General features: G+C 43.3%; 1 protein-coding gene across 2 annotated transcripts in view; it reads right to left on the bottom strand.

The window, feature by feature from the left end:
• Positions 1-14,735, bottom strand: part of KANSL1L (KAT8 regulatory NSL complex subunit 1 like) — an 85,211-nt gene that overhangs the window by 36,020 nt on the left and 34,456 nt on the right. For both annotated transcript variants that reach the window (XM_025202491.1, XM_014519296.2), the window contains one exon: positions 4,102-4,303. In XM_025202491.1, the coding sequence (XP_025058276.1) occupies positions 4,102-4,303 (202 nt within the window). The remainder of the gene's footprint in view (positions 1-4,101; positions 4,304-14,735) is intronic.

The following is a 14,735-nucleotide window of genomic DNA, read 5'->3' as shown; positions in this document are numbered from 1 at the left end:
TCGGGGGAAGCCAGCTTCAGCTGCATGCTGCTCTGGATGGGATGGACCCAGCTGGGTCAGCACTGGCCAGGAAAAGCGGCATGCAGCTGAAGCTGGCTTCTCCCATGCTGCTGGGTATAGGAGGAGCCCAGCCAGGTTGGCACCAGCCAGCAGAAGCAGCGGGGGAGCTGTGTGCCACTCAGGACTCACCGGCGCAGGCAGGGGGAAAATGCAGCTCAGCCCCTGCTGCTCCGCCCGGGCTCATCTCGTTCTGAGCAGTACACAGCTCCGCCGCCGCTTCTGCTGGCTGGCGCAGACCCGGCCGGGCTCCTCCCGTCCCCAGCAGCTCATGAGAAGCCGGCTTCACATAGATGCACTGCGTAGAAATGCAAAATATATTTTTTACTTATTTGGTTGGCTCCTTGGGCTGAGATTTTCAAAGCTGAGTCAAAAGGCCAACTTCCATTAAAATGAATGGGATTTAGAGGGCTCCAAATCTTTTATGACAACTTTGTAACATGCCTATCTACCCCTTTTTGTAAATCTCAGCCATAGTTTGGAAGCTCAGCCAAAGAACATAAGAGCATAAAAAGTGCCAAAAGTGTCAGCCCAATGGTCTATCTAGCTCAGTATCCTGCCCCAAACAGTGGCAGAGGTAGATGCTATAGAGGGAGAGTTTTGAACTGGTTAGACCCATTTCATTGTCACTTCCTGCAACTTCACTGGTGTCAAAGGTCATGTGACATCACTTCCTGATGTGATACCGCTTCCAGTGAGGTCTTTGAATGTAGCTCGCCAGCCCACTGAGTGATAAAAAGTTCATGGTCCGGCTCCAAATTCAAAAAGGTTGGACACCCCTGATCTAGTCAATTTCTGCTATAGATCCCAGTGTCATACTACTAGTGAATTAAAGAAAAACAACAAAACAATCAGCTTGAAACTCTGTATACCTTTAAAGGAAAATCCATCTTTCTGTGTGAGACCAAGAAAATTTGCTTGACTATCTTTTTGTAAAAAGATAGTTGCATTGAATGAGAAAGTAACAGCATCAACCCCAAGGGCCAGTGCCCATTTTGCAGCCCTATGCTTAGAAATCTTGCCTAATCCAACAATTGGCCTTGGCTGAGACCCAGTGTTCTGCTATTTCACACTGACGGTCTCTTAAATGGCTGGGTAACCAACCATTGCAATTGGAGGCTAAGAGAAAGTGACAGTAAGCCTGTTAGACCACTGAAAGAATAAGCTTTCTTGAAGGAAGGGATAGATTGATGATGGCTCTTAATTCAAAGACCTGAAAACTATTTAATCTAACTTGTCAGAACATGTTGAAAGTGCCTAGTCTGATTTTGTGTCTTTCTTGGCAGAATTATCTCTCAGAAATAGATGCATAGTGTCTAGGTTTATCTCCTTACTTTTTTAAAATTCTAAGTGAATTTAGCACTTGTTAAAAGTCTCTCAGTTTGACAGAAGTGGAGCACCACTGCTTTGTATGCTCCCAGAAAACAATATTGCACAGCAGCAGTACTAACTTCTCCACACTGCCCCTTCAATTTTCCTCAACACTATGTTAGAAGAAACTATTTCAGATGAAAAAGCATGGTACAAGACTTTAGGCATATGTAACTCTTGGTTTCTCTACTACGAATTCCCATTGGGTCAAGTCCTAATAAAGATTTGGAGATGTGCGTGTGGATTTGATAACAGTCTTCAAACATCTGAAGGACAATTATAGAGAGGATGGAAATGGTCTTTTTTCTTTCACTATAGGGAACAGGACTAGGAGGAATGGACTCAAGCTGCAGCATAGGTAATTTTGCTTGGATATTAAGAACTTTGATTATTGGAACAGGCTGCCATCCTTGGAAATTGTGCTGCTTTGTCTACACTAGTCTTGAAGAAGGTGATAGCTAACACACAGCAATATACCTTTATCTTCTAGTTTGGACAAAACATAAATTTGTACCCAGGATCAGCTCAACTCCTGATCAATGGGACAGAAAAATTATACCTTTAATTTCCATCTCTTGCACTATGCCCCTCAAATCACACTGCAGAAGTTCTGAATCAATATCTTCCTGTTAACAAACATCTACTTGCATTGGGTTTGTTTTTTTTTTTTTTAATGAAAGCTTCTTTCTTGATCAGCACTATAGTAACTTTGGGCCAGATTTTCAAAGGTACTTAGACATCTAAAGCACTTCTGGAAACACAACAGGCAGCTATTTATCTTTTAGGCATCTAAATACTACAGCTGTGCAGAGACCCAGTTCCATTTCTCAGAGAATTTCACTTCTTCAAAATTTGGTTTTATCCTAGTTTGGAATGAAAACCCCCGATTTTTAAATCCTCTATCACACAGAAAGTCTCAACTTTAGGAGTAATCCATATGGCTGGAGGTACTGGCTAAGCCAAGGCCCAGCTCTCCCAGAGGTATGAAGACAGTACCCCCAAATTCTTTGGCAGTGTACTTGTTGAGCTGAAGAAAAAGCAATATTCTGGAAGCCCTCTGCCTGGCTAGCTGTAGAGTTGAGGAGAACATAAGCCTAGGAGCTGGGGCTCACAGGCTCTTAGCTCCCTGTCAGCCCATCAGGCAGGCTGCCAATATTCTTGAAACCTAGATGCCCAGGCTGCCAAGGAACCAGGTGGTCAAGCTGGCTGGGAGCCAGGAAGGTTTCTGTCCAAATTTTTTTTGTTTTGTTTTCTGATGGACTGTGAAATCAAGACATCTCTGTGGAAAGTCTTGATTTTAATAAATTACCATTCTCTGACAAAAGCAAAGGGAAACAACCAATATTGCCATCAGAGAATGTCGTCTAACTCTAATATAAACATTTGTAATTCAGGCCCTTGGCTTAACAGACATACTGTAAAACACTTTGCATTTGAATGGCAAGTAGTTAGACACTGTATCCATGAATATCAGATTATACTCAAATTTTTCAAAACTCCTGCTGATCTACACAGGGTGAAACTGTGGCTTCAATTAAATCAACAGGAATTTGCCATTGGCTTTGGAGGCAGGATTTCACCTATAGTATTTACTAACCCTTCCCATGAAGGACTGTCAGCACTGCATTATACATTTTATATATTCATATTTTTTCTTATCTTCAGATGATCTCTCAAAATCTAATTTGGGGATGAAAGATGACATACAGGGAAGAAATAAAAAACACAAAACAAATTTTAAGTTAGCTTAACTGTGCTTATAATCAAATATCAGGAGAGCAAAAAGCACCTCCCAAAACCACCAGCTCACTGATTACTTACTCTTCAATAACTCTAATGCATCTTCAGAATAGAAAATGCATCACAGTAACACAGGCCTTTAATAGCAGCACCATTACAACATAGTTTTGAAGAGGGACAGTAAAACAAAAGAAAGGCATTAAGACAACTTGGCACAAATATTGCTCTAATAAGGACCTTACAACTAATTTGGAATCACAGAAAGATTAATCATTTTGTATACCCATTTAAAAACAAGAGGTTCATAACAGAAACATGCTGTAAATACCAAATGTTATGAATGGACATAGCTACGAACAACATGCATCTTGCTGAAGCAGCAAGGAAAAAAAGACTTTTCCACTTTAAGCATTTAATTCCATTCAGTTTTTTGTAATGAACATAATCTTAATTTATAACAGACTGGTTTAAGACACTATTAATGTTATGAAAGAGACAGCAGAACTGGCTGGGAATGGTAAAAACGGAAACAAGATTAAAATATAGCAGTTTAATTTCCTACAAAATAATGCACTGCCAGCTGTGCAAACTTTCTCTAGTTAAACAAATATTTCTAAAACAAGCAACAAAAAGATTTATGTTTTACTTTGTTACTTCAGCAGTAAAGTCTCCTAAGAAAATTCTTAACAGCCCCTGACCCATAAAATGAATTTAATAAGCAGAACTCTGAGCAGTCTTTAATTTTTATCTTCAACTCATTTGCTTTGATCTCCTGCTGACATATTCTAACTCATATATTCTGTACATTCTTTAAGTGTAATGAATAATCAATATGGTATACAATATGCTCCTCAAATACTAGACTGATGAATGCAGACTTTGCCAACCAGACTCTTTGCTTTTCCCTTCTTCAGGAAAGGAGATGGCCCTTACCTGTGAATTCCAACAACAACCTTTGTTCATTCTGTATAATTTCCTCTTCTGGAATCTCTGAAGTGGCCTTGTTCGCGCAGACATGCTTGCAAGAGTTACAGATGGAGATCTCAGCCTTGTCCTTTCTTTTCTTCTTTTTTTAACGTGTTGCTGATCAAGTATCCAAGTACTAGAGGATATTTCCTCCCTGTTGTCTGAAGCTCTGAAAGGTCAAGAAATGAGCAAAAAAGTCCAAGAGTTCAAGAATGCTCTAAATACATAGACAGCTTTTCACAACCGGCAGATTTACTCACTGAAGACTGTTAGACTCATAGGCTGCTGACAAACGTGAAAAAAACCCAAACACAAAAACAGTGCTTTACCAGAAGAGACATCACATCAGTTTGACCTGGCTTGTCCAGCATCTGAGAGAACAAACAGCAATGGTCTCAAGTTGCAGCAAGGGTGGTTTAAATCGGATATCAGGAAAAACTTTTCCACTAGGAGGGTGGTGAAGCACTGGAACAGGTTACCTAGAGAGGTGGTGGAATCTCCATTCCTGGAGGTTTTTATGGTCCAGCTTGACAAAGCCCTGGCTGGAATGATCTAGGTGGGGATGGTCCTTCTTTGAGCTCCTGAGGTCCCTAATTCCTAGATGAACTCCTGAGGTCCCTTCCAACCATAATTTTCTATGATTTTCCTTTCTACCCCTCAGATAAACACCAGGTCAAAATGAAATTAAAGGCAGGAATACAAATTTCCTATTTTTGCAATAACTACATAATTTCATTAATTTTTTGGTAATTACATTGTTAGTATCAACTCTAAGCGTCAGCTCATGATACATTCCTATATAGTCACATTCTATTAATGTCAGAGTTACTCTGCTATAAAGAAGTGAGGAAAGGTCAAGTTCATTATCTTGCTTCAATATCATATAGCTACTTACATTCAGCATTCCCCCTAAACTGTGCACGTGCATGGCCATGCACAATAAAAAATCATGCTGTGCAATACCTTTTCAATGCCACGCACACAGTGGCGTACTGATGGAGGGGGGTGGGGGGGAAGAGGGCAGTAGGGAGCCATGGTCCTCTGGCACCGGCCTGGGAGGGACACCCAGTGCCATAGCAAAGGGGGACCGCCACTCCCCCTACCACTGCTGCCGGCTTCGCGTCCAGCCACTCGCCACCCTCCCCAACCTGGCCACAATCTGCTGCAGGAGGGGGGAGGCGTGGGCACACTGAGATACCCATGAACTCCCAGCCAGGATTGCTCACGGATTGCTAAACCTTAGAGGGAACATTGCTTACATTTCCAGATCTTTTAATTAAACAGAACAAGTTAAGCTATGTTATAAACTATGGTTTATTCAAAAGAGAAGTAATTGCCTCAAATGTTTCTTTCATATTATAAACACTATTTTATACATGCTGAAAACACATCTAAATTTGCCCAAGGCAAGCCTACTGAACTGCATTCCAGACAGCAGTCCAGCCCAAGAAAGGTGTTTGCCACCCTGTTGAACACCTGTCACTGAGAAGCCATCAGGACAATAATTTGGAATCATCAGATGTGTTTATCAATTACTGGCCCAGCTTCATAAAGCAATGTTTTCTCTATAAAGGGATCCTGTACTGAGGAAAGATAAGGGGAAGCACGCCTGTGAGAATTGAGGAGAGGCTATTTAAGAGTGTGATGATGTTTTGATCAAAGACCAACCATAAAGAGATGCAAGAAAGACAGGACAGGAGGATACAAGAAGAACTCCACCAGCCTGAACGCTAACAGACCAGACTTACAGAAGTGAGATCAGACTTGGGGCAGAGTACATCTTAGAACCATTTGTTGCTCTCAAAAGCTTATTACTGATTAGAACTTGTAAGAGTAAATTCACTATGGGTGGAAATTCTCTTGCTAACCCCCTTCCCTTTCCTGTCACACTGTGCTCCCAAAAACTTAGGGGAAAGTTCTGGAAGGTGGATAAGTTGTACGAGCTCAGAGCAGAACCAGAGCTGAAAAGTGGACTAGACTTTGCCCAGATCCAGCTGGTTTGGGAAGCAAAAGAGAGTCAGTGATTGGGTCCAACTTCAACAACACAGTGGGGGCATGTCTACATGTGCATTCATGTGCTGTAATTACTGTGCGTTAAAGTTTAGTACCTGTAATAACAGTACTAACTCAATGCGCAGTAACAGGCACTACTGCACAGTACTGCCAGCATACACTTTTTTAGTGATGCTAATGTGCAGTAGACTAATTCTACTGCACATTAATGCAATAGCATGGCTTTTGCAGTGATGCGCTAATGCACAGTAGAATGAGTCTACTGCACATTTAGTGTCTCGTGTAGACGTGCGCAGTATCATACAAGAGATACAGGAGTAGAGTGCAACACCTAATGTCTTTCACATGACTTTCTCCAGCTGTAAACATCACCTCATCTGCCTAAACTAGAATCACATATGCGCTGCTTACACCCAACCCTTATTAGCATGCAGTATTTTAAAAGGGGCAGGCTTGTTATAATGTAATGAAGTCAATGAATAATGCAATCATTCATTTACATGATAGCAGATATGACAGACATACATGTTACTAAATTACAACCAGTTTGCCTGATAAGGCCTATTAAAAAGGAGGATAAGAATCCAAAATACCCTCCAAATGAGTGAGAATGAATCAACGACAACACCACACTACTTTTATAGTATCTTCTTTGATTTTGTTGCTGTAGCAACTTCTGCCTGCAAAGTTAAAGCCTCACTGCAAAAAGCACTCAAGTGTGCATTTATTTTTACAGCATCAAAGACTACAGACATAACACTGAATTGCCTGAGAAATGTCAGAGAATGAGATATTCAGGACCCAACTCATAATAGGTCATTTGTCTGCACCAACTCCTGTTATTTTTGTCTTTATCTCATTTGATAAAATCTACAAGTCACAGATTGCTTAGAGAACTTCAGTAAGTGATAACAAGCAATAAAACAATGGAAATGAATGAACTCATTAAGATGCCAACTATCAATCTTTTTTGACAGCTAGCTCTAAGTTGTAGAACAGGGCTCTATAAAACTACACTGTCTACCGCCATGACATTTTATATGCCTATTTATAAAAATATATTATGCACCCATGCCTTGGTAATATATAAAGGATTATAGGCATGAGTTTGGCATGGCCATTTTACAGGTCAGCAATGAAATCACTATGTATTAAGTCGACCAATTATTCTCAACAAGGGTCCTGTGGCACCAGTGCACTGCACAATACTAGCACTGTTAGGTGTGAAATTTTTTTTTGCATGATTCACAAGATAAACCGAAGAGATGTACAACAGGAATCCATAGTGTCAAAAATACTTTAACCTGTCTTGGTCTTTCTGAGTTCTTTCCAAGAGAAGAATTGCTGTTTTTTCCCACAGCCAAAAAATGAATGCAACCTAAAAGGTGGCATTTTCCTGAGTTGAACAAGGGGTGCCTGGAATCTAAAAAGACTGAGAAACACTGAAGTAGACCATATTAAAAAGCTCCAATTAAAAATTTTGTTACCCCACATTGGGCGTATCTACACACACAAATGCTGCCGGATGGATTTACTCCCCAGTAATTTACTGCGGAGTAAACCTACCCTGGGCAGACGTCTACACATGCAGACATTTGTGAGCAGATTTGCTCCCACCCTGCTCTGTCTCCCTCAGCAACCAGAGGTAACTCGACTCCCCCTGGGTGCTAGCCCAGGGGCCTGGTGGGGGCTGGGAAACTGCTCCCTGCCCCTGGGAGCTGCCTGCGTCTGGGGCAGGCTCCGATGGCAGAGCCCAGGCTGGGACAATGTTCCCCTGCCCCAGCAGCAGGAAGCTCCCAAAAGGGCTGGGTTAAAGCTATGGGGGAAGAGGTGCTTTCCTGCTCAGTCGAGGGCAGCTGGGAGCTGTCCCACCAGTGGGGCAGGTAACAGTGAGCTCCCAGCTGGGTGGGGATTCCCTGCTCAGCTGGGGGCTCACTGCTAGCTGCCCCACTGGCAGATCAGGGCAGGGGGCTGGGAAAGAGCCATGGGGTTAGGCCCTGCCCTAGACCAGAACAGTTCCTGCCCAGCCTCAGGCTGTATGAGGAAGTCTGCATGTGCAGGAGGGACCTGCCCAAAACAGGACAGGTCCCAGCCAGCTCTGGTCTGCACAGGCAGACTTCCCCTGCAGACCAGGGCTGGCCAGGAACTGTCTCAGTCTGGGGCAGGTCCCAGCCAGCTCCAGGCTGGGTGGGGAACTCACCCTGTGCAGGAAGCTCCGTGATTGGAGCAGGGCTGGGAGATTGCGCCCTGCCCCCAGGACATGCCTGTTGCTGGGGTGGGCTCCAATGATGGAGCCCAAGCTGTGACAACATCCCCCTGTCCCAGAAGCAGGGAGCCAGGGCCAGGAGCTCCTTGCTAGAGAAGAGCAAATTACTGCGGTGTAAGCATCTGCATGTATAGACAGTGATGCTTACTGCACAGTAATATGTTCTACTGCACAGTAAAGCATATCATGTAGATATGCCCATTATAAGGTATTTCATATAATAGCACATATTAATAAAATGCAACTTAAAATACGGCTAATTTTAGTTTCTCTCCACCTTGCAAAGTCAGATATTATCTTTTGAATCTTCTATATTTTGGTTAACAGCGATGAGAAAGCTTATAAACATTTCTTATATAATATAGTGGGGTTTGAGTGTTTTTCTGGGGGTCCCAAAAATGTCTGAGGCAAGGATTTTTTCTGATATTTTTTCTCTCACAACTGTAGAGTTGAGAGAACTGTTGGACAAGCTTTCCAGGATCAAGTGCCCTTCCTCACATCTGAGAGAAAAGCAGACACAGACTGAACTAAACACACATGTAAGCAGTCTGCTTGGAGGGTAGGATGGAGGAGGGTGTGAAAACAGGAGCTTTTATAAGACAAAGGAAGTGCAGTGGAACAGGTAATCTAGTTAGTGGCAAGAGGAAGACCATTCAAGAAAAGGGTGGTTATTATCTGTGAAGATCAGGAAGAGTATTGGCAGTATTTGTTAGGTTGAAATGAGCTATAAAACCACTATCCAGTTTTTTGATTGCCCAGTTGAGTTATGAATTTCTGTTCCCAAGGGCCATCTTCCTGGAGGTGCTTTGTAAATTCCCTTTGAGCACAAGAATGGAGAGGTTGGAAACGGAGTGGTTCAAGTCAGCAGGCTCTGATGAACTTCATCCCAGGGTACTGAAGGAACTGGCAGAGGAGATCTCAGAACCCTCGGCAAAACCTTTTACAAAGTCATAGGAGACAGGCAAGGTACCAGAGGACCGGAAAAGGGCCAATATAGTGTCCCTCTAAAAAAGGCAAAAAGGAAGATCTAGGTAACTATAGACTGGTTAGCCTAACCTTGATACCAGGAAGTTAGTGCAGCATATCATAAGGAAGTCTATTTGCAAATATCTCAAGAAGAAAAAGCCGATCATGAGCAGCCAGTATGGATTTAATAAAAACAAATAATGCCAAACAAACTGGATTTCCTTCAACAAGATAACTGTCTGGGTGGATGAAGGGAATGGTAGATAAAATGTACCTAGAATTCATCAAAGGCTTTTGACAAAATTGCACATAACCCTTTCACAAAAAAACTGGAGAATATACAACTTGCTCAGTAGCTGCAGGCAAAGGGTAATTATAAAAGGATCCATGTCACAATGGTAGAAGGTTTTACATGGAAAAGCATATGGGTCTGTCCTGGGCAGGTGCAGTTCAACCTGTTTATAAACAATTTGGATGCTGGAATAGAGAGCTTCTTGAGCAAATTTGGAGATGACACAAAACTGGGATGGACTGTGAACACATCAGAAGACAGGAGTGCAATTCAGAAGGATCCTGACAGACTGTAAAGCTGGACTGGAGCTAACAGAATGAAGTTCAATGGTGAAAAATGCAAGGTGCTACATCATGAGCGCATCTACACAAGGCACTACTATGCAGTCAGTACATTTATTTAGTACTTTTAGTATTTAGCATTAATTTAGTACTTATAGTAACCAGAATTACTGCGCAGTAGCGCCAGCAAACATCTTTTAAGTGACAATACTGAACAGCATAGGCAGCAGGAGAAAATATTATTTGGGGGGCTGAGTAAATATTACTTGGGAGGGCTGACCCCCGCCCTTCCTTCCAACAGGCCCATTGCAGGGCTGGTGCATGCTGGTGCTGTACATGGTGGTGGAGGAGCATGCAGCAGGGGCGCTGTGCACAGCACTTCAGTGGTGGAGTATGGTAGTGGTGCTGGAGAAGTGGAGCTGAGTACATGTGGGGTGCTGACCTGGTTATATGCCAAGTGGCACCAGACTCTACGGGACAGTGGCGCTGTGGTGCTGCAGCTGTTGACAGCCGCTGCAAAATTAGTTGGGGCGGGATAAGCCCTGTCAGCCCTGGCCTTCTGCCGCCTATGCTGAGTAGAAGCCTAATGATGCTGTGCAGCAGTGTATTAGTACTGTCTGTGCTATGATGCATGAAAGTACAGTATTAGTCAGCACCTCATGTAGATGTGCCCCATGGAAAGAATAATAAAAAATACAAATACAAAATGAGTGATAACTGGCTGGATGGCAGCACTATGGAGAAGGATCCAGGTTTCTTGGTGAATCATAGATGCAATGAGTCTGCAGTGTGATGCAGCTGTACAAAAACAAAATGCAGTTTTGGGCTGCATTGACAGAGGTAGCAGGAGGTGCATAGTGCCTCTTTACTCAGCACTGTTTAGGTCTCATTTAGAGTAGTGCATGCAGTTTTGGCTTTCACGTTTTAAAAGGGACATGGAGAAGTTAGATGGTTCAGAGGTAGGAAACAAAAATGATACAGGGTTTGGAACACAAGCCATACAAGGAGATGTTGAAGGGACTAGACACATGCAGCTTGCAAAAAAGGTAGTTAAAGAGGCGACATGACAGCTGACTTGAAATATCTGAAGGACTGCCATGAAGAAGTGAAAGGAGAGCAAGATGCAGACCAATGACTTGAAACTGCAGTAACGTAGCTTTAGACTGGATATTAGGAAAAACTTCTTCAGAACAGAGAGAGTGAACAGCCTGCCTCAGGAACTTGTGGAATCTCCATCACTGAAGTTGTTCAAGAGGCTGGATAATCATTGGTCAGGGATGATCTAGAAGTAGCTATGTGGTGGTGGGGGGGTGAAGTGAAGGGGTTCACTTTCCTTGGAAGCACTGGCTGTTGGCTGCAGCCAAGGCTGGGGATTTTGACTGGTGCATCACAGTGTTTTGTTGGGTCTAAAACCCAGAGCTTCCTGGCTAATGTCTTGCCCCTCTGCTCAGGGTAAGACTGTCACCACATCTGGAATGCAAGACCAATGAAGAAGGGATTGTTGTAGCATGGGCCCTTCTTCCTTATACTCCATAAACTGTATTTTAACAGCCTTTGTAGCAGCAGGACACTAACCACTATTGTCCCCCTCCTTTACCTGTGGCAGGTTAGGGTGCCATGCCTTGCATTTGTGTGACAGGGTTGACCATGTAGTTTTGTAACAGGTTAGACAAGGATTTCTATAGGGTAGTTTGGGAAAAGATGACCCTGCCTCAGGCAGGGGGTTGAATTAGATGACCTCCAGAGGTCCCTTCCAGCCCTACTTTTCTGATTCTATGGTGATTCTGTGGAAAAAAAAAGTGCTCCTATTGGTGTTCATGTCTCTTTGTCCTTTATATTTTTTTCTGTGGGAGTTCAGTCTACTCCATAGTTCTTGTCTAGTTTCACTCGCATAATTTCCATAAGGGCATGTAGTATACTGCATGAGGTACAATACCTTCTGCGATGTGCCTGCATAGGATATACATAATGTACAAGTACATAGTATAAGAACTAAAAAAAGGAGCTATGCAATTGTGGAGTATGCACTTATTCAAATTTAATATAAACGGTGCTCATTAAGTATATAGCAGCAGCAATACTATCATATTAGTAGTCCCAAAACTGACTAACTCATGTCATTTTCAAAGCTTGTAACAGTAGTTTGAAAGTCAACTACTAGAAGCTTGGAAAATGAAGGAAAGTAGTTAGTTTCAGGGCTTCTGATATTAGACCACTAAGAGGTAGTATACTTAATGAACACTCTTTACAGTGCTACGGTATTAGCAGTCCCAAAATTGTCCATCTCCCTGTATATTAAAGGCTTTTAATATTGCCCTTTTGAAAGCTGCATCCCCCTTCATTGTTTCTGGTGTAGTAAGCAAAGTAAAAGTAGGTTACAAAGCAGTGGGCCTGAAAGATGTTATGCACTTAAAAAGTTTATGCACTTAACCAATATTCTTTTACAATTTGGGATACATGCAAGTGGAGCACACTGCAATAACTTTCTGATATGCTCCAATGTACCTTTTTTTAGTTAGGACTTCATATACTCGAGTATTTCATAATCTATCTCCTAAAAAGAGAGAGAACTCCTTTTGTGGCTCCTACTTCTCCCAAATGGCCCTGTATAATACACCATCTTCTCTGCACCCAGGCTTGGGCTTTATACTCCACCAAACTTTGATCATTTTATCGTATGAACTTCTGAACCCCTATCACCCTGCCTGGGCTCTCTATACTCTTACTCTCAGCCATGGGACTGGTGAATTGGACAAGGCAGTGCATGTGAGCTGTTCTGTCTTGCTACCTCTCTGATTCCCAGAGTAGTCTGCCAACACATCCCACTAACTGCTTCAGGGCCTCTCCATCTCTGTAGAAGTAACACCGTGTGGCTGAATTTTCTTACACATTTTTCATTTAGACAAAAATTTTAATTGATACTTTTACTACCCAAAACTGCAGTACATAGCCTGATTTCCCTGACACAGGTATCTAACTGGGCTTTCCAATCCAGGTTGAGACACCCTTTCCTATAAATCCAAATTCATATGGCTGTTAAAATGAAATTCTACAAAGGATACTGGAAGTTAACCAACAACAGATGTAGAATTCTTTAATTTTCTCTACTGTCATCAATGCTTCCAGATTGCTCTTTTTTTGCTCTGTAACTGTTGCTTGGCCAAGACTACAGAAGACTCCTTCAGAGTAAAAGAACAGATTCATGTATAGGCAGGAAGCCAAAAGATTACAAGACTCAAAAGTTTTTTCAATGCCATAAGGCTGTATTTTAATGAGACAATGAATTTGTTAATGTTTGGCTTAAGGTGGCCAACCTGCGTGCCATATAACGTAAGTGGCATGGGTGGCTTCTGTGTGGCATGTGGCAGCTTGGGGAGGGGATGCAGAGCACACCTGCAGACAAGGCAGGGAACAGAAAGCAGAACAGCAAATTGAGTGGGAAGTACAAAGCAGAAAGCAGAACAGATCAGACAGGGAGCAGAGGACAGGAAGCAGAAAGCAGAGCAGCAAGTTAGGCGAAGGGAAGAGAATCAGAACACTACTGAGATAGTGTGTGACTAATTTGTGGAACATCTGCCAAAAATGTTAGCCCCCCCTCCACCTGGGGGTGATCCAGAGGGGGTGTACCTGCACCCCTTTTGGACTGCACTGCACCATGGGAGTCTTTGGGGGCTTTTTGAAGTCCCCAAAACATCTGAAAATCCTCCCTCCCTTCCCTTTCCTGCTCAAAGGCACGTCCCCTCTCTGCCCCTGCCTTACACTCTCTTACCCTGCCTAACTTTCCCTGCTGCCCTGAGTGCAGGGAAGCATGCAAGCCATTCCTGTCCAATGCATAGAGGCTGGGCTCAGCTGGGGACAGGGACAGCAGCAGCAGGGATGTACAGGACAGAGGGAAACTACTTTCCCACTACACTGTTGCTGCTGTTCCCTCCCCAGCTGAGCTCAGCCAGACTGGCACTGGAGCTTCCTCATTCTCAAACAGTGAAGAAAGAAGCAGTGGCAGGCAAGGGAGTTGGGGGTGGGGAGAAGAGGGGGAAGCTTAACTCTGAGCAGGAAGGAGAAGGAAGGGTAAGGAGGGATGGCAGGATTTTCACTTGCTTTAAAAGGACTTAAAAGTCTGCCTGCACTGGTGACAGTAGAAGAGGCTTTAGCGGGTGCAGCCACACCTGTAGTGCAGGTTGCTGCTCCCACACCCTGCTTTAGGAAATCCTGGATTTGCCCCTTCCCTCACCTCTATTGGTCTATCTCATGGTAAAAAAGCAGCCACCACCATAGTCAAGAGTTGCTCCAATAAATATTAGTCTGTGTTTGAGTTAAAGAAAATTTTCTCTTGGTTGCCTCTGGGGTCCAGATTCCTATTAGGAGGAGAGTCATTAGGGAAATTTTGCTTTGAGAAACAAAGAATTAATAGTTACTATTTTGGACAATCAGTCACCTTAGTTAGAATGACCTACCAGATGCCAAAGTGAAGACTTGAGGATGACATAAGTTTCTATGTTTAAAATGTAAATATTGGAAGGCTGTCTTAAATTCACCCCTCCCCACTACTACATAAGGGAAAACAGCTACAAGGGGGAGGGAGATGATCCTGACCCCTTTCTCCCCAACAGCTTGCCCCCTACCCCTCCTACCATTTGCCATTGCCTGCTGCTTGTGCCCCCCAGAACCCCTCCCTGCTGACTGCCCCATGCCTCCCCAGCTTGACTCTCCTCCTCCTCTGACTCTGGCCCCCTGCCCAGCCAGGGAGCAAACAGTTGCAGTGGCAGCAGCCCCGGTTCTGGAT

This window comes from Alligator sinensis, unplaced genomic scaffold (assembly GCF_000455745.1).
Source record: "Alligator sinensis unplaced genomic scaffold, ASM45574v1 scaffold730_1, whole genome shotgun sequence".
Classification (NCBI taxonomy): Eukaryota; Metazoa; Chordata; order Crocodylia; family Alligatoridae; genus Alligator; species Alligator sinensis.
This window is presented reverse-complemented; position numbering and strand designations above follow the sequence as displayed.